This window comes from Manis javanica, chromosome 10, assembly GCF_040802235.1.
Source record: "Manis javanica isolate MJ-LG chromosome 10, MJ_LKY, whole genome shotgun sequence".
Taxonomy (NCBI): Eukaryota; Metazoa; Chordata; class Mammalia; order Pholidota; family Manidae; genus Manis; species Manis javanica.
The window spans coordinates 8,717,593-8,740,507 of NC_133165.1; the positions used below are offsets into that span (position 1 = coordinate 8,717,593).

General features: G+C 51.3%; 1 protein-coding gene and 1 long non-coding RNA gene across 8 annotated transcripts in view; one reads left to right on the forward strand and one right to left on the reverse strand.

Moving 5' to 3' along the window:
• CLEC16A (C-type lectin domain containing 16A) overlaps positions 1-22,915 on the forward strand; it is a 197,255-nt gene that overhangs the window by 155,322 nt on the left and 19,018 nt on the right. The window contains exons 22-23 of one of the 7 annotated variants that reach the window (XM_073214759.1): positions 20,178-20,286; positions 20,689-21,055. The exons of the other annotated variants lie outside the window; for them this stretch is intronic. Of the exons in view, the coding sequence (XP_073070860.1) occupies positions 20,178-20,286; positions 20,689-20,692 (113 nt within the window). The 3' untranslated portion in view covers positions 20,693-21,055. Of the gene's footprint in view, positions 1-20,177; positions 20,287-20,688; positions 21,056-22,915 lie in introns of those variants that run through there. 7 annotated transcript variants of the gene reach the window in all.
• LOC118972809 (uncharacterized) lies at positions 39-11,456 on the reverse strand. The gene is made up of 5 exons (XR_012121973.1): positions 10,502-11,456; positions 9,596-9,683; positions 2,846-2,949; positions 2,394-2,509; positions 39-2,300 (listed from the first exon to the last, which is right to left on the reverse strand). It is a non-coding gene; the product is annotated as an uncharacterized lncRNA (long non-coding RNA).

Below are 22,915 nucleotides of genomic sequence, written 5' to 3' on the forward strand. Positions count from 1 at the left end.
CCTCCAACTGGCACCCCACCCGCCTCCACTGTCCCAGCCCCCGCCTCCTTCCCGCCGCCAGCTCCTCTCTTGCCTCCCAACTCTGCAGACATACACCCCAGCACTTCAGCCGCACTGGCTTTCCACCCATACCACGCAGGGGCCAAGCGCATCCCGTTCAGACCTCCGTCCTCACGCTGCCCTCTGCCTGGAACCCTCTGTGGGGCCAGCTCCCTCTCAGCATCAGGGTGCTGATCAGATGCCACCCCAGTGATCTTCCCCGGGGGGCCAGCCCATCCCAGCCCGTCTGTGGGGCAGCTGGTTTTTCTTTTTTTAAATTGTGGTGGAATTCACATAATGTAAAACTGACCATTTGAAAGTGTACAAGTCAGTGACATTTATTATATTTATAGTCTTGTGCTAACCATCACCTCTACTAGTTCCAAAACATTTTAATTTCCCTCAGATAACACCCTGTACCCATTAAGCAGGCTCTTCCCCACCTCTTCCTCAAGCAACTGCTGACGGTGAGTGGAGAGAGCCGATGCTCGGTGCCTGGAAGGCCACTGGGCCGGGTGGGTGGCTCAGGGTCTTGCTTTCCCGGCAGACTGGAGTCCTGCCGCAAGGATGTCACTGTCCTGCTCGTGCCTGAGTCTGGCACCAGTTGGTGCCAGTTGGTGGTGGCCCTGGATGCCCCCTAGAGAGTCAGACTTCATCACGTCAGGGCCAAACTCTGCTTTCCTCGCTTCTTGTCCCAGCTTCTTGTCCTGCTGGGTACAGGGCACCATCTGTCTCTGGGCAGGCAGTTCAATCCCGAGCACAGGTGTGTGACCTGTATGTAAACAGACCGGCCCTGGGTCACAGACCAGAACAGTTCACAGTTCTTTGGAAAGGCAGCCTGGCTCCAGAGCTGCCTTGGCAGCACGTACCCGAGGAAGAACGTGAAGAATACGTGTGCTCGGGGCCGGCGAGCTGGCCACAAAGCCTCAGCCCACCCTCAGAGCACGGGGGAAAATCGATGTTTAAGTCAGTGCTGACTTCTCCCTGGGCTGATGTGCCGGGGGCTGCTGTCATCTCGTCACACTGTTTCTCAGAAACTAATTTTTTAGGCCTGTTACTCTTATTTCTGATGATAAAATTGGAGACAGTTCCCTCCTTCCAGCTCCCAACGCAAAAAAAAACACAAAACAAACAAACCAAAACACCCTTTCTGGAGTCACACAGGAAGGAGAGCCCCCTTGCCGCCTCCCTCCAGCCCCCCGACCCCGGGCTCGCCCCTCCCGCCCTCAGCTCCCTGGTCATCGTGTTACAGGAACTTGACTCGGACCCTAAGGCCTTTTTTTTTTTTTTAAGCAGAATGTATTGAGTTGATAAGCACTATTATGCAGGGTTCTCATTTGGTCTTGACAACGACCCTCAGGAGGAAGGTCCCGTCGTCAAGCCTTAGTTCCTGACTCCATTTTGATAAATCTGAAGTGAATTCTCCTTCTTCTGATTTTAGAAGTAAATGCCTACCCGTCGCCACCTGAGACCTCGGGCATAACCACACTGCTGGCTTCAGCCATAGGTATTTTGGACAGAAAAGTCATCTCTTTCTGGGAATGTAGAGTGTAGTCTGACTGGAAGAATTTGGCTGTGCCAGGTGCTTTGCAGGCATTCATTGCATCCTGTGGACAATGCTGGAAGCTGGTATCACTTGCCCTGTTCTGCAGATGGGAAACTGGGGCTCAGACCCAGGTCACAGAGCCCACATGATGCAGGCTGAGGCCAGGACCACTGCACCTGCCCCTAATCCCATTTGCTTCAAGGCAGCATTGGTGTGGCTAGCAGTTTGCCACCCCAGCTCTGCCACCTGTCTCTGAGTGTCCGAGGCTGGCAGGACAGACCCTCATGGGAGGGGGGCTCTCGGGGCCGCTCTTACCCAGATGGCAGCATGCTTCCCGTCTTCTGCACGCCACGCTCCCACAAGGCCTCCTCCTCCACGTCCCGCCTCTGACAGATCAGAGACAAGCCTGCAAAGCAGCCATACAAAGACGCTCTTCACCCGCCCTCACTTTCAAACCAGGCCAGAGGTCGGGGTCATGCAAAGGTCCATCCTTGTGCACATTCGTTCCTGGTCTGTCATGACCAGAAAGCAAAAATGAGATGTCAAAATCCTGCTTCAGCAAAAGCAGCACGATTTAAACTTGTTTCAAAGCTTTCTGGCAGTTGTCTCTGAGAGTGCAGACTTCAAATGGTTGGGTTGGGGGTGTGAGCGATCAGGACCCCCTCAAAAATCATCCCTGAACTTGCCAGGTCTCTTCTCAGAGCCCCCAGCACAGCTGTGAAGAGAGAGCAACAGGACATGGTCAGGCTAGGAGCATACAGCCAGAAAGGAACCGCATTCCTGAGTCGGGGCCACAAGGTTCCCTCACCTGGGACGTGCCTCCAGATCCTTGTCGTTTTCCCAGTAGACCCTATTGTGTGAGGAGCCCTCCTCTTGCAAAATGCAGCAGGCAGAGCCAGCCATCATGTCCTGGGCAAGCCTTCTCTGGGGGGTGGAGGCAGGGAGGAGAAAAGTTCCGAAGAATAAGTGTTGCTTCACTTTTTGGGGTCATTACCCACCCCAGACCGCCACAGGAGCCTTCTGGTGTTCCAGCACCTTAGAGAGCAGAAAACACTGCCCAGGCTGCTCATGGAGAAGGGCACAGAGAGCCGGTGCAGGAGATGGTAGGAAGAGACCAAAAGCCCAGCTTCACACAGCCGTTTGACCTTGGCTACTGCGTGGAATGTTCTGCAGGCTCACGTGTGGCCAGCAGCACAGAACAGGGAGCAAGTACCAGAGCAGGTGGCCCAGCCACGTGCCCGTGTGCACACCCGAGCTCACCTGCTGCTGCCCCGTAGCATGCAGCGCCTGTCTGTTCTTGTCTCGGAGTGTTGTAGGCCAAGGCAAGCACGTGTACTGCAGAGCACCTGGGAAGATGGCGAGCCCTGATGAGAGAGAGCGCGCTAAGCCTCAGCCCGGGAGGACCCCAACAGTCAGCCCCAGTGTCCTCTCCCATTGTTCGTTCTGCTCACCCACCATGGGTTTCCTGTCAGCAGCAGGGTGTTTGTCCCGGTGAGAGGCAGCACGAGGCAGCTCAGCACAGCCCTGGGACAGAAGGTCCAGGTTCAAGTGCTGCCTGTACCTACACTTGTGACCTGACCTTGGGCCAGTTTGTTCACTCTTCTGGGACTGTTTATTCATGTGAAAAATGAAGATAATGTGTAACAAATGTGAATGTGCTCAACGTACTGAACTGCACACTAAAAACTAGTTAAGACGGTCAATTTTATGTTATGTATATTTCACCATAATTCAGAAAAAAAAGGGCAGGGATAAAAATGTCACCTACCTCATTAGGCTGCCATGAACATAAAATGAGTTAATTCATGTAAGTGCCTAGAATGATGCCTCGTGCATGTGCACCATGCAATCAAGGTTAGCGGTTCTCAGTATTTTTTATCATTATTAGTAGTCAGGGCTGACCCTCGGGCCTCCAAATAATAGATTCCCTTTCTACACATTCAATCAGTTTGCACAAAGTTAATAATCCAACAGCCAGCCCCATCTGCTACAAATAGCAAAGACACCCTTCAGTTGTACAGATTTGCTCATTTCAGAAAGGTTCTCCTCAGATGCTGATGAAACACTGGGGCAAGATTTTCCTTCTCCTGCAAAAGGGCCATGAAGATTCTGATTCTGCGATTTGCCTGAGGTCCCACAGCTCCAAGAGGCAGAGCGAGGGCCACAGAAGAACAGAGAGGCATCCTCTGCGGCCCCAGCCCAGCACTCACCACTCACCCATGGCACTGATACTGATGCCATCGTTTATTCCACACCCGCTTGAGCCAGGCATTTCCTGGTGAACCTCACAATAGCCCTGGGATTCCAGCACCATTCCTCAGTCTGCCAGTCAGGAAACCTGAGCTCAGAGAAGGGGAGCACCGGGCCCAGTGTCACACAGCTCACAGACAGGCAGCCAGGGATTCACAGCAGGCCTGCCTGCGTCCCACTCTGTGAACCACTGTGCCTTCAATCCTGAAGGTTCTTTGGTGACCGAACACTTGGGAAGCAGGTGTGCACTGGGAACCCTTCCATCATGTGAACCAAGAGCATGGAAACCAGCAGAGAACGTGACTCTATTCTGTGGATGCAAGTCTCTACGTCTAAAGGAAAAATTCATGAAATTATTGGAAGAAACCTTGCAAGCCTTTTTTTATTGATGGTCATTTTTTGCTGCTAAGTCATTCGTTTTACCAACTAACTGCAAATTCTCATTAACAGACAAGTGACAGCAAATGCCAAGGATGAAGGCTTATTTGTGATGAAATCCAGAATTGAGAGAATCCTAGCCTTATTTTATCTGAATTGGAGAAAGACCACCTCGATTTTATTTTTGTCTTAAAATATCTCTGACTAGCTCAAGGAACCCCAGGATCTCCTCTGGAACAGGATCTGAGAACCCACTTTACTACTTCCCAAGAAGGAGACATAGTGCCTACATCGGGAACCGAAAGAATGAGATGCCGAGAGGCACTGCTAAGGGTGCCAATGGCTAGAAGGAGAGTCATTAATTCATGAGGACCTGCTGAGAGTGAGAGCAGAGCAGAAGGCAGGGATGGGACACAGTACGGTGCCGAGGCTTCCCAGAGAGCGTAGGTCACTGGGTGCCAGACAGTCTCCATGGCGGCTCCCGGGGACCAGGGTGGGGGACCACCAGGGGGAGAAGGAAGGTGTTGGGGAGGCGGTGACGGAAGAACTGGCATTTTTAAAAGGAACTTTAAAAATTCCAAAGAAGTAACATGACACATATGTTAACTTGGGTCAGGAAAGGGAGACTGCATTCAGCAAGTGTTTGCTGAGGTCTCTTGTGAATCAGATAAAAAATGCTGTGCCAAGCACACACAGATGAATTGATGGCCTTATAAGCAGGTTGTGCTGAGCGAAGAGGCAGGCGCTGTGGGGACAGCATAAGAAAGGCATGCGGCAGCAGGCGACATACGGTGGCATGGCCGTGGTGTAGGGGAGTGATGAGAGGCTGGAAAGCTACGTGGGGTCAGATGGCAAAGTCTCCCAGCCTGCTGACAGGTTAGAATTTTACCTGGAAGCATCAGAAGCCATTGACTTTCTAAGGCAGGTAACTTGGGTCTTGACTGGCATCAGGGAAGGCAGGAAAGAGGGGGGCAGACAGAAGAGGGACCCGAGGCATGCTCAGCCCTTCCCTTGCTCTCACGACCCATGTAATAGGTGGTGCTGTGCACATCTTATGGATAAGAGAACGTCTCTCCGCAGAGGTACCGCCTTCCTCAGCTTGGTGTATATCCCTCTATATCCTTTCCTGGGCATTTATATCCCATACTTGCCCTATAGCATTATATCACCTTTTTTTTTTAACCTAGATGAATGGTATTTTTACTCAACAGTTTATCTTATGTTTTGTTTCTAATATTAGTTCATAAGAGCGCTCTCATTCATTTGTGACTGCTGCAGAGCAATCCATCATGCAGGCAAACCACTGTTTATTTAGCCAATCCCCCATTGATGGATGTTTAGGTTGCGGCCAAGTTTTTGTCTAACAAATAATGAGTGCCTCTGCGCACCCTTGCGCAAGGATTTCCCTGGGGTAATTAACCATGAAGTGAGTCCAGAAAAATCTAGGCTGTGGAACTAACAGGACTTGGTGACCAGTGAAGTATGTGGGTGGAGGGAGTGGAAGGCCGCAGGGCTAGTTTAAGGCAAAATACCAAGGCGTTTCGGTTTCTCCCTGCACACTCCCTGTGCGTTCCCTGCACAATTAGCTGACAAGGGCGCTTTGGTGATCTCAACTGCTGTGCCAGCAAAACCCTCATCACTTGTGGGTATTGTTCTGTCCAGGAGGCCTTCGTAAGTTGCGATGATTGGAAAAGTTCCCAGGGGCTGGCAGGGGTCTCCAAGGACTGGCCCACCCGTGGCTTGGCTTGTCATCCCAGACAGAGTGTGATGGCATGATGGAGCCACCAGTGGGTTCTGCTCCTGCTTCCTGGCGTCTCTACTGAGACGATGACTTTCTACGATTCTTTTCTCGCTGTAGCCAGCATCTCATGACTAAAATAAAGCTGCCTTTATTTGTGGCTGCCCAGCCACGGCTTTTTGTATAAATGTGCTTTTCTCCAGCAACATACAGAGTATTATTTTTTTCAACCTCTCAAATTCCCAGCAGGCCAAAAGTCAATATTATCCCAGTGTGATGGGAATGGCTGCTTTGTGACGTCTCTTCACACTCAAACAGCCCGCTTCCTTAAGCCCCAGAGTAATCACAGAAACATATTCCAAAGCCTGTCAGATTGGGGCAGATGAATTGTTTGACTCTGTCTCCATTGCTGCCTGCTGTGAATTCACGTCCTTAAAAGCCACCTCCTCACAACACGATCTCAGGAGTAGATGCTTCAGCTGAGTGCAATACTAAGTTTAGACAACCATTTACAGTGACTTATCCCAAAATGTTTGCAAGTTAGTAAAAATTTAGGTGAATGACATATGTGGTGTCCCTCTAGCATTGCATGTTTCTTTAAGGCCCGAGGACAAAAGTCCCATTAGTTGAAGCCAGCTATGTTCTAGGCACTAGGCTGGTTGCTTTACGTAGATTAAAGGGATAAATTCATACAGTCTGTGGTGTTTCTAACCCCACTGTGCAGCTGAGGAAAGCAAGACTCAGAAGTAGCTGCTTACCCTGGGTTCCAGAGAGACCGAACCTGGTTACAGACTCTTTCTCCTTCTGAGGCTTCTGCCAACTTCCTGAGAAAAAGGTTATCTCTTGCTCAGTGTTCTTTCCTTTCCTGCTAAGTGGGCTTGAAGGCTCTGTGGGCTTCTGAGGTAAAGCTGCCCTTTGTTGTGGCTTCTGAGTGTGTTGACTTCACAGGCCGACAGTTGGGCCTCAGATGCTGGGTCCCCCACACACTCTAGCCTCTTGGAGTGAGCAAGTCCTCATAAATCAGCAGGGGGGTAGGGGACAGGAAGAATCAGTGTGGATGGAATGAACCTCCCCCAATACCCGCCTTCCCCTTAGTAACCTTGAGAGGGTTCCGAAGTAGTTGGCATTTATAAAATCTTGGATGTTTTGGAAAAATGCTTTTTTGTTTGCCAGCTTTCCAGTCTAATGCCCAAGGGAAATGTCCACCAGCTCAAAGCAGCCTTCTAGCATCTTGAAACAGTACCCAGGCCTGGGGGAGGCCACAGTCTGCTCATCATCCCCTCTCTGACCTTTTCACTCCACCCTCAGCAAAAAGCAAATTCAGAAACCACCTATACTGAATCCGGTCCCGCTAGGTCAGCAGAGCGCCCTTGGTCCAGGCTGGACACTCACAGGAAACTGGCCATGAGCAGTTTAAAAGCTACAGCATTTGAGCACCTACTGTGTGCCAGAAGTATGCCACCATGCTGTTTAAAACATTCCACATCTCTGCTGGGGAGCCCTTGCTGGTGGGAGGTTAGGGGTATACACCCTGGTATGCGCCCATCTGGATTAAGTTGGCACCTGCCCGCTGACAACTGTGTGATGTCAGAAGCTCTTTAAGGCCCCCAAGTTTCAGTTTCCTCTACCCTGGAACGGAGCTGATGATGAGACTTGCCTTGTGAGGGCAGGAGCTTAGCCCTGGGCCAGTGCACTGTAGATGCCATTGAGGAGCAGCGAGCCAGGGCCCAGAGGGCTAGAGTGGCCTGCCCACATCACCAACTCAGGGAGTAGCCAGCCTGGTGACTGGGGCTCAAGCCCCTTTTAGGGCAGCCCCACCAGGCCCCTGCAGAGGGCGCTCCCAAGCATTCTAGCTGGTGCTCTCTGGCTCTGCAGGCAGAGGGACTTCTGGGCACTGACCCTGCTGGAGCCATCAAAGAAGGCGCCCGCTCAGGTGTTATGCATTCATCAGCAGTCGCACAGTGAGCACCTCCTGCAGCCCATTGCAGCCCTCGTGCAGTCAGCAGCCCATGGGAGGAGGCAGACATAGAAACAGGGTGGCCTCTGTGCCAGAGATCATAGGGGGCAGTCACTGACGGGACTGTCACTTAGCAGACCCTTGTGGCTGGAACACTGTGAGTGAGGGGTCAGAGGTGGACAGGTACCTTAGGAGGGTAGATCTCACGCTGGGCACCTGGACTCTAGGCAGGGCAGTGCTGAGCCTGATTTATGTGTGTCTCTGAACTTGTGGCCGCTGGATAGGGGGTATGTTGGAGACAGTAGTGCAGCAGCCACTGGTCCACCCAGAAGCCAAGCGCTGGGGCAGGGTGGACTGAGAGCCCTTGGTTCGCTTGGTCAGTGACGGGTTGGGGAAGAGCTTGCCTGGTTGTGACAGATCTGCTCCTGAGGGTGGCCCTGTCCCTGCATGTCATGTAGCACCTTAGGGATGGCAGAGCGTTTCCCATCTGTGATTTCGGTATTGCCATGAGGGGAGGGAGATGGGGAAACCAAGGCTAGAGAGGCCAGGTGACCAGCCAGGTCACACCTCCACGAAGTGGCAGTGTGCTTTGCACTGTGTCCCCACAAGCCGCGCTGAGGTTAAAACATCTAATCAGCTTGGACATCACCAAAGAGGAGTGTTTCCTGAGGCTCACCACGTTGCCAGGATCGGGCTAAGTGTCTCCACAATTGGGAGTCACAGAAGGGGAGGGAGGCCCTGTTACTATTCCCCCTTAACAGGTGAGGAGGCTGAGACCCAGAGAGGTTAAGTGACTTGGCCCAGGTTGCACAGCACTGCATGGTGTTGCTGAAACCTATTCTCAGGCCTCTCAGCTCACAGTCTGCTCAGTTCAGTATCCAGGGATCCTCTTCAGGGCCTGGGGACCTGAAGAAATTCCTGGCTTTGCCCTGGGGAGCTGCAGTTGAAAGCTGGGACACCATAGCCTCAACTGCAGCCTCTCATGTGGTTCCTGAGCTCCTATTTTCACCCCTGGGCCGAGAAGGGTTTTCCGAGCATGCCCATCAGGCTCGCTGATAAATCAGGCCCAAGATGCCTGAGCTCTGGCGGGCAGCCCTGAGTGGCTGTCTAGGCTCCCCAGGCTGGTTGACATTTGCCCAGGAGGTGTGATGTATCAACAGCTGTCCCTCCTCCTTTTTGCAGCTTGGGCTGGCTCTCAGCCAGAACTCTTTTTAAAAAATAATAAGGCACTGACCTGTGGTGAAAAACGCTAGTATGCCAGCCTAGCACAGGAGCCTCTGTGGTGGAGATTTAAGGTCTGCTGGTCAGGGATGAATTTAGAAGCTTTCTGGAAGGTTCTAGGGCTAGCCCAGAGGATAGTTAAGCTCTTCAGTGATGGAAGTTCGGGGACTGCTCTAGGTCATTGGCACCCTGGATCCACACAGGTGGGCTTCTGCAGAAAGCCGTGGTGTCTGTCTTTTCATCCATTCCTTTATTCAGCAAATGTGAATTGAGCGTCTGCTATGTGCCAGGCCCTGTGCTTGGGTTTGAGATGACAGCCATGAGTCCCCTTGAGCTGACAGAGGAAGGGCTCATGGGAGGAAGCAGGCTGGGGTGGTGAGGTGTTCCAGGAAGGGGACAGCAGGTAGAGGGGAAACAGGCACAAACTGACGGGGGAGTAGGCTCCCTGGCTGGGCAGTGGGCTCACCTGGCTGCTATCAACGGGCCACCTTTTGTGCTTCGAGCTCTGTGCCAAGTGTGTTCCAGGAATTCATTATTCCACCTGCAGAACCTTCCTGGGGAGAGAGAGGCATATGCTTATTTTTCTGTTGAGGTTTCCTGGGGCTCGGGGTAGTTAAGGAACTTACCTAGACTTGCACAGCGAGGGAACAGCACCAGTGTTCCACCCTTCTCTGCCTGACCCTGGCCTGTGCTCCTGCCAGCCCCTTTCTCTGTGTTCTCATTTCTACTCCCGTTCCATATCCTGTGGCCCAGAGGCCTGCCAGAAGGGTCAGAACCCCATTGGATGATGGATTCTGGGTATGGGAACAGGATACATCCGGTACCCTGGGCCCAGTGTCAGGAGAGGCCAATTCTTCAAAGCGTGTTATTCTTTGAGGAAACCTATTATGGGCACCACTCTGTGCTCTGCCAAAGACTGGGGAGTGGAAGGTTCTGGATGGGCCCTTACCTCAAGGACCTCACCGTGTCCTGAGGACAGCACCTAACCCATACTGCTGGGCAGTCTGGCCTTGCTATGATGGGCTGAGAGCCCAGGGCCAGCACACCAGGCCTCTAGGAACTGGAAGGCAAGGAGGGCTCTAGAATGAGGTCTTGATGGATGGGCCAGGTTAGGGGTGGGGCATGCCGGGCACGGGGCAGGGCCTGGAGGCAGCAGGAGATGAGGCCATGTGGGAATGACCTTCCGTCCTGGGGTGACGGTCCAGGACTTCATCAGGAGCCCAGGGGAGTGCTCGTGGGCTTCAAGCAGGGGAGCTAAAGGCCGCCCTCTAAACTGACTGTACGCAGCCCAGCCCTTGGAGCAGGGTGACGGTTGTTCATGGGAAGCTAGCCCAGGCGGGGCTGCCCAGGGGCTGTGACTACCTGCACTTACCTGGAGAGGAACAGCAGCTAGAGGCCACGTCACTCTTCCACTCCAGGGTACAGAGCCCGGCCAGCCCGTCAAGGGTCTCCCCTGGGAAATGCAGTCGGAATCAGGCCCTCACGACATCACCCCAGCTCCTAGACCAGGGGTGGCTGATTCTTCTTAAAGGGCCAGGTAGTAACTATTTTCAGCTCTGCAGGCCAAGTGGTGTCTCTCCCAACCTGACTGCCCTTGCAGCGGGAAGCCGTGAACAGTGTGTAAGTGAGCGGGCGTGGCTGCATTCCATAAAACCTCACTCACAAGAACAGGGCCCCGTTGCCAGAGTCAGGGGTTTGGCCTGAAGATGTTTGCTGACTCCTGCCTTGGCCCTCCAGACTGGTCCCCCTGCTCCTTTACTTGGCTTCTTTGATCTGTTCTCAGCACCGTGGTGAGAAAAACCCTTTCCAGTTGTAAGTCAGATCATGTGTGTCTTCTGCCTAAATCCGCCACTGACTCCCATTTCACTCAGAATGAAAGCCCGATTCCCATTCCCCACAGTGACCCCCAAGGCCTCTGCAGTCTGGACCCTCTGCTGCTCCTCAGACTGATGTCACCTCTCCCCACTGTCCCCAGACCCACTCCAAAGCAGCCCCAGGGGCCTCCAGCGGAGCCTCCGCCACGCCGGGCGCTCCCTGCCTCGCAGCCCCTGCACTTGGTGGCCTCTGCAAGGAGCACTCCGGTCCCCAGGCACCCGAGCGGCTCTGTTCCCACTGCTTTTGGTCGTTCCTCGGACCACACTGTCCCAGAGGGGCCTTCCCAGAGCGTCCTGTGTGGATCACAGCCCTGCTCTGCTCCCCACACCCCGGACGCCCCGACCCTGCTTATTCTTCCTACCGCTCATCCCTCCCAGCTTTTTCCGTTCTGTTGTTGTCTGCCCATCCGCCACCCCGCCTTGCCCCAGCCTGTTTCTGAACTGGAAGCTCAAGAGAGCGGACACTGTTTTCTGTCCTGCTAAATGCTCAGCTCCTGGTGCTGCCCCGGGAGGCGAATAGGTGGTGCTTGGGAAGTATTGGATGGGTGGTTATGGAGGGAGGGAGGGAGAGAAGGATTGATGCATGGATGGAGCCATCGATCTTCTCCACCTCCCTATGTGCCTGACGCTGTTTGCTCTGGACTCAGGAGTGAGCTAAACACACCAGTCCCTTTGAAGCACCAGGTACTGAGGATGCCATAGATAGTCTAGAACTGCCAGCCAGGGCCCTGAGGGAACCGGCCAAGAGCAGGGAATAATGTGCGACACAGGGATCTGACCTGGACGAGGAGTCCAGGAGTCCACTTCTCTGAGGAAAAGATGTTGACCTGGAAGGAAGCTGAAGAGCAAAGCTGAGCAGGCATCCATCCCAGACAGGAGCCTGCACGGACAGAGAGCCACTGACGCCTTGGCCCACAGGCTGCCCAGATCCCCAGGGAATGAAAACAGTTGTGCACGGCACTGGCCACCAGTTTGACTGGGCATGGAATTCCCCTTTGTCATCAATTTCTGCATAAGTGGGGCCCGAGATCCTGGCCCTGTTTCCCAGGAACGTGTAGACTTAGCCCAGTGCTGCCAAGGCTCCTCCCCTTGTTAGCAAAGAGCATAGAAGGAGGAATTTGACCCAGGACATTTTCCTGATGACTTACTTCCACTGAAGGGAAAGTGCTTGGGCCCAGGCCTGATGTGGAGAATGAAATGTTTTATGCCACATGCTGGAGAACAAATGGCAGAATCTAGAGTGGGAGGTTCTTTAAAAGGCTGGGTTACAGGCGCATTCAGTGTCATTGGGGATAAATATGTTGGTGACCCCCTGCTGTGAGTTACCATCACAACTAGTTATAAGGGGATGAAAATGTCTAAAACCAATTATAGTGATGGTTGCACAACTCTGTGACTAGACTAACAATCATTGGACTGTACCTTTTAAATAGGTAAATTATACAGTTTGTGAATGTATCTGAATAAAACTATTGTATTTTGAAAAACAGTTCAAAGCTGGTTGGACTGTCACAAAGCTGTCATCTTTTCCTTAAGACCAGATTATCTCCTTTGTGTCCCATTTTGAACTTAAAATAGTCCAATTTATGCAACATTTTCCTTAAAGCAGTCCAAACGTAAAAAGAAAAATTGGAAACTGCCACACGTTCTGGAACAAGCTGGAAACCTTGATGCAACCCAGACTCACCTGGCACCCATCCTCTTCCCTAAAATTTTTTTGCCATTTTTCCATTTCTCTTTGACTTTGAAGAAAAGACTCTGTTCTTGCTGGTAAAATAAGCCTTCTGTTCCCTTTCCTTTCCTGTAAATTATGAGATAAGTTTGCATTTCGTACCTTTCCAGAAATCTCTGTTGAGTGTGGTCTGACCTCAGAATCACAACTTCTGGGAAAGAAAGTAGGTGTGAGCATTAGAAACACTGCCGTGAGCGTTTGTTAAAAGCCTCTGAAGTGGCAGTTGGTGTGGTGGGTTCAAGACAGAAAACAGGTGAACGATACCTGCCTGTCGCTCCAGAAGTCACTTCCTGGTGCTCGTAAGTGATATGCCAGCCACTCTGTCAAGCTCACTCCAATGACTTTGAAAGGTATGATCCAGGATGCTCTATGGCATTACTTGGAGATGATTGGGGCTAGTTGTGTCCCTCTTTTTGGAAAGAAACTGGTGAAAAGTGTCTGGAGATAACTGCTCAGAGCCATGGCTTGTGCTACAGTTTAATGCCAGCCACTGTCTGTTGAGCAGTTACTTCACATCAGCCCCTGTGCTGAGGGTGGTTGTGTGCATTCTTCACTTAATGGTTATGCGGTAGGGATTATTTCATGCCCAGTGTGCCCAGGAAAACTGAGACTCAAGGCTACTCAGGCAGGCAGCATCAGGCTGGGACTTGCACCCATCTGTCTGTCTCCAGAGCCCACGCTCTGACTCTTACAGTGTACCCCCTTCCCTGTCAGACCCCGGTGCTCAGCCCCTGGGCTAGTGCTCCATCTGCCAGCCCCTCTCTGGAGGACAGCTATGTAAGCAGTCCTGGGGGGTTGCGAGCAGCTCGAATACCGAGCACCCCACTGTCGCCCTTCCCCAAATCGCAGCGATGGACCAAGTGCTGCCCCTCGGGTGACAGGTGATGTGCCTTTCACAGGCCCAGAGGGACTCCCAAGGAGACACACCAGCAGTTCTGTTTGGGAGACAGGAGGTGCTCCTTTCCAAAGAAGTGCTCTCACGATTATTTATTAATTGTGAAAGGGAAGAAAAAAAAGAATAGGGTTTCCTGGAAAGGGAAAAAAGTTCAATATGATAAACTCCCAAAAAGCAATCAAAGGCTGAGGAGGGCAGAAAAATAAAGGACAGAGAGAGTAAGAAAGATGATGAATCAAAGTGGCCAGCGTGTGAGCAGCGTCTGGGGAAGGGACTGTATTTCATGGTGACAGAGACGCTGCTGCTGAGCCGCGAGCAGGAGCAGACAAGGGCGATGGCGGCGGCGAGTCAGGGAGTGGCGGGGTTCAGCCCCGCCAGGCCGCGAGGCCCTGGGAGTGAGCCCACGAGGACAGGAATGGACGGGACCCGTTCCCCTGTTCCTGCAGGCCTGACGTATTCATTTATGTGCGTTGATACGTGAATGTAGAAAATTAGCAATAGAAGTTGTAGAGCTACAGGAAGAAATCACCACAGTCCCACTGCCCTAGAAAAAGGCATGGTTAATATTTTAGTTTACTTCTCATCTACCTTCTCTTGTTTTTTCTCTTCCACTTTTTCCCCCTGGAGTTTAGTTACCCAAGAGACACATGAGTTGGTTCTGCATTTTTTTAAAAATCAGAGCATTGGAAATGGGACTTCAAGTCCCCTTTGATTACTCCTCTCCGATTCCCTCCCTCCTAGACCCCCCTCAGTCTGACTTATCTCCTTCCAGACCTTGCTGTGTGTAGGTGCAGTCCATCTCTGTACCCATAGCCAATGGACAAGACAGGGCACAGCCCTTTTCTGCAATTCTGAAATCCAGGCAGTGCTGAAAATCAAAAGATTTTTCATAGCTCACTTGGTGGCAATACCTGCCCTGAATGATTTATAGGCTATTTATAAGAGTTGCAGATGCCATTTATTGTGAATATATGTGTGTGTGTTTTTTCCCCTGCAGAAATGTAATATGCTTGCTTTTCACTGCCTGAGACCCAGCTGAGGGTGTGACCTAATATATATGTAATGTGCCACATGGCCTTTTAACCCGTGAAGATTCTAAATTCCAGAACATATCTAGCCTCAAGGGTTTAGGATAAAGGGTTATGGACCTGTAATTGTTATGATTTAGACTGCCTTTTTTTCCCCCTTTAACCTAAGCAGAATCATAATTCTGAATACCTTTCTGCATCTTGACTTTCAGACGCCACTGTAAATCAAAAATCCTCCCGTGTTAATGTGTACAGATGTTGCTTGTTCTTTTTTGTGGCTGTGTAGTATTCCACACTGGGGCCCCCTGGGTTTCTCTGGCTACACATTTGGGCTGCTCCCAGGATGGCACTATCCCCAGACAGCACTGCCGTGGGTGTCCTTGAACACCCCTCTCTGTGAACGCACACAACCCAGGACCCAAACTGCTGGGTCATGGGGTTTTGTTTTTAATTGTGTTGCTCTCATGTCAGGAGCATTTCCCTGTGCTGCAAAATAGCTCTTCGTAGCCTTCATTTTGAATGACTGTCATAACCAAGTACCACCAATTGGGTGGCTTAAGCAATAGAAATTGGTGGTCTTGCTGTTCGGAGGCCTGAATCCTGAGAGCCAGAGGTGGGGTGGTTCCTCCTGAGAGCAGTACAGAGGAATCATGCCTCTCTCCTGGCTTCTGGTGGTTTGCAGGCACCCTTGTGGCCCCTTGGCTTGTTGTTCAAGCATTGCCCTGACCTCACTGCCTCTTCACGTGGTGTCCTGCTGGGCAGGCCTTCGTGTCCGAACTTCCCTTTCTTATAAGGACGCTGCTCATATTGGATTAGGACCCACACCTAATGACCACATCTCAACTAATGACATCTACGCAATGACCTTATTTCCAAATAAGGTCACATTCTGAGGTACTGACCCCTAACCTGAGGGGTTAGGACTTCTGAGAATTCGGGGGAGACGCAATTCAAGGTGTAACAGGCTGCAGCTTTGCCAAAATTTACTTGGCCAGGCCATGTATTTGGCTACTTATGTTGCTTCTCCTGCATTATGCGTCACCCTATGATGAACCTCCCTGTACAGAATATGCCCATATTTAAGGCTCTTGATAGCACCTTGCCAGGTGCTTTCCGGAAAGCAGAGCGGGGATACCAGATTGGCCACCTCCAGACCCTGTATTTTTATTTACCAGGGCTCTCCAGAGATGCCAGCCCACTCAGTGCTTCAAGGCTAAATCCTCTTCACAGTGTGTGTGTGCGTGCCTACCAGCATGGGCACGTGTGTTCTTTCTGTTAAGTCTTTATTTTTATTTAATTTCATATTCCTGCCAAAAAGAAAGGGAGTCCACAGGTTAACAGCAAAATAGGAAACCGTAGCTCAGAATGTCTGTTCAGGGCACGTGCTCTTGCAACTGCCTATGCGATTAAAGATTTCAGAAATAACAGGGCTCTCTGGGCATCACGTATTAAATCAATCAGTGAAACTTCACTCACAGGGCAGTTTGCCAAACAAGACCAGGAGAGAGAAGCAAGTCCTCTGGTTCAGTCCGTACAGCCCATGGCCGCCTACATCATCCCACTGCCTTGAAAGGCGATCAAATAATGAGCACTCAGCTACTTTGGGGCACAGGGGGGCCAGCCAGAGAGGGGGTTCTTAAGAATCTTTCAAAGCTGGCCAAACTGAGGGCCTTTCAGGGTAGATTCTGAAAGAACTACCCTGCATAAAAAACCTGGGAAGCCCAGGGACTTCATTCCCGGGGACCTCAGAGAATGAGGCGGCAGAGAACTGAGGGGTTTGTGTGCGTGAGGAGTGAAAGGACAGGACTGGGTGCTCGAGTACCCCCAGCCCGGAACGGGCATTGGGAGGCAGATGCTTCGCTCAGCCAGGCGAGGGCCAGCGCTGCTCACCAGCTCAGTGCAGAGGCCAGAGAGCAGGATACAGGGAAGGAAAAATTGAGCCATTTCAGGGGAAAACGTCCATCCCAAATGTAGTACTGTCTTTTAAAGGAAAGTGGAAGCTATGGGCTGCCTGTTTGGGACGATCTCACGTGAACAGATAAAAGCCCAGGAAAAACAAATGCTCGCAGACAGCTTGTCCTGCTGGCAGCTCCAGAGGACCTTTGTTTGGTGGGAAGGTGTTGCTTTCTACGTGGGCATGGCGGGTGGTCACCCTTCCCCCCTTACTGGATTCCTAGGAAAGGTGCTGCCATGGTTTCTGGGAAGATTTTAGATTGATATTTCCAGTCCCAAATGATCCTCTTCCCAAGGAATGACGCCGGGCCCAGGCTGTGTTTTGGCTTGGCTGCTGGCCCAGGCTACTGACATCTGGTGCACTCCGTGTGTCAGGGAAGGGTCACTGCCAGCCCCCTCCCAGCTGTCTTGTAACTAAGCGAAGGACATCTGGCAGCTGTAGACAGATTTATTTTTCTTAAACTGCACACTTCTGACATTCCCGTGGTATCACAGGCATTGTTTCTACCTGGGCGAAGCTGAGGGAGCCGGGGTCCCAGACAAAAGAGCACCGGTGCAGATGATGTTCCCACCATCTCACTTGTCCGGTGGCAACAGCATCTTTCATGCAGCCTCACTCCGACACTGCTCCCTTATTTGGGAGGGGAAGAAAGTCCAGTCTGTCAATATTTGGGGCACTAATCATCTGCATTCGGGCGCCAGAGGTCATTGAAAGGCTGAGACGTTTCCAGGAATTCATGGCTCTAAAAACGTGGGGCTGACCGTAAAGGATTTCCAGTGAGGGTAAGAAAGAAAGAAACCCAAATCTCAGCCCCACCCCCGCTCACCGGCCCTAAGTATTGTCCATTGTGTCATGGATTCTTGGGAAGAAATCAAGTCAATGTACACAGTGATGTGGGTCCAAGTTAATAATAAATGTAGAGGAAGGAGAAAGGATGTTCAATATTTAAACATTCCCGAGCACTTCGCTGTTTGCCAGTTACTGCCCTCTGCCTGCTTCCTGGATGGGTTCTGAAAAACCGAGCCTTGTTTCGCTAACTCTGCGACTTGTATCTGATGCTGGTAGTTTTAAGATAGAGAGGGAAATGGAGCCTTTTCTAGGCAAACCCCAAACTGGCCGTATTTCTTGTTTTGTGTTGGCTTTCTTGAAGGAAGCGAGAGAGATGACAATGTGGAAACTGAGGTTTTTATGAACCTTGGGACACTTGAAAGGATTTTCTAAGCTTTGGGGTCATGCCTGGAGTTGTCTTACTTTTCTCATGTTAGCTTCTTAGAAATACCTCATATTTTAATACAAATTTTATGCTTTGGTTTTTACTCCCGACAGATAAAAAGGCTTCCCAGTGAGGCATTGTGATCATGTTTAAGAATGTCTATCCAGTGTATGTACTAGATACATTCCTTAAAGTTGCCTATAATGCAGAATTCTTTGAATCAATTCCTTTTTTCTTCTTAACACACATTATATAAAAGGAAAAGCATTCCTTAGGGGGGAGGAAAAAACATTTGGCCCCAAGACATAATAAAATCATGCTTAAGGATGCAGCAAACTTTAAAGTCTCTTAGTTAAAGGAAATCAATACTTTTATGATGAAATATTAATCATACTAAAAAAAAAATAAGTCAAAACTACCAATGCACAACCCGGATGATTTTAACATCAAACACATTAGCTTAGCATTTGCAAGGAAGCACAAAGGGTTGCACTGGAGCCTATCTGAGAAATCTCTCCAGGTCTTTGCAAGCCCCTCTTCTGGAGTTTTCCATCAAGGAGACACAACCTCTCTTTAAGTGCCAAGATCATTTCCAGGCATTTTGTTGAAGCTGCTACCATTTGGAAATGAAAAAATGGATCTCAGCCGCAGAAAAGAACACACATGTGTGCACAGACACACAGAAACACACACGGGGTGTTACACAGACCGAAAGGGAGACTGTGGACCACCACTTGTTTGAATACACAGCTGGTTCCTCCAGTCTTCTCCCCCCCATGGATCCCCTCAGTGGAGATCTTCAAGAGGGACCAATTCATGTTAGGGGGAACCGTATGAAATTGCCATTTTCGTTGCTCATGTTGATTGAATGCAGGCAATTTCATACAGTTCCGAACACATCCGCCTCTCTAGCAAAGAAATGCTAACAAACAGAACACAGGCACGCATGTTGGAGTCCAAACATAGCAGATGAGATTTTGAGAGTCTGGATGATAATAATAATAACCCCATTCTCTCATATACTGCTTTCATGTAAATGTAAACTTAGATATTTAAAGTTACTTATAAAAAGCTCTCTCTTTATTATCTCCTGAAACCTTCAGTCATATAAAGCTAATGTGGAAAGAATTTTGCTTTGGGTTGTGATGGTTTCTCTGAAGAGCCGAACCGTTTCTTCTGCCTCCTGTAAAGACACTTCTAAAAATGAAAATCCCAGCTCCTGCCTCATTGGGCCCAAGTTCCAGGTCCCTTAAATGCCAGTTAAGTAATCCAAACAGCTGGCACCAGCTGGGCACTTAGACTGTGTCGGCCTGTTGAGCCCTCGTGGGCCCTGCGGGGTGCGCTGTTGTCCCCCGCCTTCACATGTGAGAGCACACAGGCTTGCAGGTTCCCTGGTAGGATGTTATGTGGCTCCCTTGAGGTCACGTGCCCCCACGGGGTAGCTGGACCCCTGGGCCCTCTTCACCCCTGTACCCTGTGCCTGGGGAGGGAACTACAGGCCCAAAGCCATGCATTTGCTCTTCTCAAGGCTCCTCCCTTGTAGGGGACGGAGCCGCGTGTACCTTCGCCCCATTGCCTGTATCCCACGGGTCTGCCGAGGCAGAGGTTAACGGAGTCCTCGCTCTTTGATGACCTCAGTTATGGCTTTTGAAACTTGTTCTTGGTCAATTGCTGTTTTTGTGTGGCTCTGCACACACTCCCTGATTCTGTGGGACCCACATAGCTGCAGACGGCATCTCCAAGGCCTTCTGTCGATGATGTGTAGTAGAACGTTATCGGCCGGTCCAGTCTAACCCCAATCTGCTAAAACATATGGCAGGGACGGCTTTGGTGACACAGCCCTGCTGCAGAAGGTGATCAACCCGCTCTGCAGAACCCAGGTCCTGGCAGACACACACGCAGAGAACCAGGACCACACACATAGAAACACACGGCTCTGCTTTGTGAGTGTATTAAGCATGTGTCAAGTGCACATGCCTTTGCAGAAGGTTGGAACCAGTCCCCTAGCCCTTTTGCACACCTCTACTTTGGAGAACACACCAGGCAGGGCCTACATGTCAGTGTGGGACCACGCATCGTGGCCTCACCGCATTCCGGCCTGAGAGCACAGAGCGGCGCTGATGAGATGAGAAACTTGCTGGAAAGAATCAGGCGATCCTTGGGCCAATGAGACCCTCGGGTGTTGTCCTGGCAAGCAGGACTCTATCTGACCTACCCCAGCCCTGGCCAGTGGTTCCAGGTCCAGCCCCCGTAGGCCCTGGGGCCAGAGGAGTCGGGGGCACTGGCCCCACCCTGAGCCTGGAGCGCTCCCCGATACCTCTCTAACCCGCCTCTCTCTCGCTGCTCTTTCAGCCCTGTTTCCTGCCTCAGTAGAGAGGCAGTCGAGATGGCCACTGCTGGGCTTTCTAATGCCTTTGCTGAGAGACTGTTGTGGAGCTCTTTGCTCACTAATGTACAAACGGTAATACCAGGGGAAGAGGGCAGGGGCTGGGCGAGGCAGGGGCCCGGTCCGTGGGAATGAAGCCCAAGTCCCGGAAGCCTTCAGCTTTAGTGCAAGGTCATGCCACTACAGGAGGTTTTCCTAGAGGTCCCGTCCACCGTGACCCTGCATGGCAGCTGACCCTCTATGACCTCGAGATGTGTTTGTGCCTGAGGTGGCAAAGGGATGCCAGCTGAGTACAGCAAGGTGCTGACATCCACACAGCCCAGACGCGCCCCCAGCAGCCAAAGGGACATTTAGACCTTGGATCTCTCCCGTGACAGGCTTTACCCGGGAGCAAAACCACTTTCAGGGGCAGAGGTGGGACAGAGATGGCACAAAGAAAAAGCCAAATACTGAAAGACCATTTTGTCTTTTCTGCAGATAGTCAAGTATAGTCCTAAAAATCCAAGATGATCTGTCCATGGATAAAGAGCTACAGGCTAAAGATTTTGCAAGTTCCCAGATGTTTTTGTATGTTAGACATGTTATCCCTTTAAAAGCAATGAGGAATTAAAGTCCTGAAGCATTTGAGGGGCAGCCAGTCAGTGATCTCGGGGGGTCGCCTGTGGTGAAGGTGCTCAGGCTTGGCTGAGGGAGGCAATAGAAAGGCCCCCCTTCCAGGTGCCTGATTTGCACATCTGCCCCTGGGCTGGACAGGAAGTGCACATGAAGAAAGGCAGAAGTTACATGGAATGACCACTGGGGTTGCCCTGAAGGCCCAGAGCTTTGTGCACACAACCCTAAATTAATAAATGGTGTGTGGCTCACTGAGGTTGCCCGGGAAGGGTGGGTACCAAACTCAGTCGCGGCCAACCCCTCTGCTCTCCCCAGGGACTGGCCCACTGCACTGGGAGGGGAGGGGAGGGGAGGGGAGGGGAGAAATAAGGCCATGGCCGCACTTGCTGCCTTCAGATTTGTGTATGAGGTCACAAGGCCAATTGATTTTTTACTGTTTCCCAGCATTGCGACAGTGGTGAGAAAATCCAAAGCTGCTAGTGGAAACCTGAGCTGCGGCGGGATGGCATGAATTTGCTATTGAAAGGCCAGAGCAGGGCACACTCTCCCCACAGTCCTCATTCAAGTTGGAGACCATCAAAAATGCATGGGTTGCATCTCCTTGAATCAGCCTTCACGTTTTTATTTAATGCTTTTCAGTGGGGAACAAGCATGAATAAGTGTTGATTTTTGTTAGGGCAGACAGCTCACCCCTCAAAATTGAAGGGTTTTTTCCTAAAAGCGATCTCTTAAACACTGGGTTTCTTAGGAACACATCTCTCTGAGACTTAAATGGCCCAGGGTCATATGCTTCAGACCCAGAAGCCGCTCATGTGAGGAGCTTGGCAAGGTGGCCTCCCTGCATGACATCGGGGGCTCAGCCTTGAGCCAGTCCTGTGCACTGACAGCCCAGCCCACACAGACAGGGGCGCACACGGTTTGGCTCACCTGCGGTCACCACCTTTTTTGTTTAAAACAGGAATATGAATTAAGTTATGGACAGTTCTTAAAATCAGGAGATTTTCTGTTATGAATCCAGATATCCAGCTTCTGTGGAGGAACCGAAGCTGTGGCCCCACTGGCCCATGTTCTCAGGCGGTGACAGTGCAGTTTTCTGGTTTTCTCCCATCTGCCAGGCCCTGTCACCTCCCTGACATGGGCAAAACGCCCATGGACCGTGTTTATCTTCCTGATGGAAGACAACTGTTTCGTGGTGCCCACGTCACACTCAAATAGGAGCAAACAGGTGGCAGAAGGGGACGACTGCCAGCCGCTCACGCCGGCCCTCCTCGGTCACTAATGTTGCCCCTCTGGCCCTGTGCCACTCAGGTTTGCAGCCGCAGTCTCCAGCCTTTGAGGCACCCTCTTGCCGTGTCTGGAACTGTCACAGATAGGCTCTTCAGAGGTGTCCAGAAGAGACAGGGGAAGCCCCCCCTTGGCCTGGCACCCAGCAGCTAGGGCAGCTTTGCTTTCATCTGCTGTATACATTTGAGCTTCACTGTTGAGAAGAAAGTTTGAAAAGCACTGTGATACGGCTTTACCTTTCCAGAGTGAGGCCCCATCTCCAGTCAGCAGCTGTGTCTCCCAGGAAGCTATCTTCAGGGGCATGGCCGGGTGGGGTTTATTGGGACGGGGACCTTGCATGTGAGCTGGCCTGCCAGGAGAGCTAGGGAACCGTTTTCCTGGAGGCCTTGGCTCCCAGGAGGACTCAGCAGTGACATCAGCTTCCCACAGCTGGAAGTGGTTCTCATGGACCTTTTCGCTCTCCACCCACCTTCTACTGTTGGACTCTCATCATTTAGTTTGTGTTTAGTGGCTTTCAGTACTTAATATGCATGGCATTTAGGTTTGGGCCTTAAAATATAACCCACCTCAAATCCTTCCTGGAAGCAGGTGAGACGTAAGAGCATTTGGAAGCGTGAGGCTCGAGGGAAGGTTGATACTGCCCAGGGGCCCCTTCCACTTCACTCCCTCAAGGTCCCTGTGGAGTCTCCCACATACTCAGGTGGTTCTCACATCTTCGTTTTTGACCTGAGTTGCACTTCAGTCACATGACCAACATCCTCGGAGGAATTGCATTGTGCAAAACAGCAAGCTCTGGGCAGACCACGGA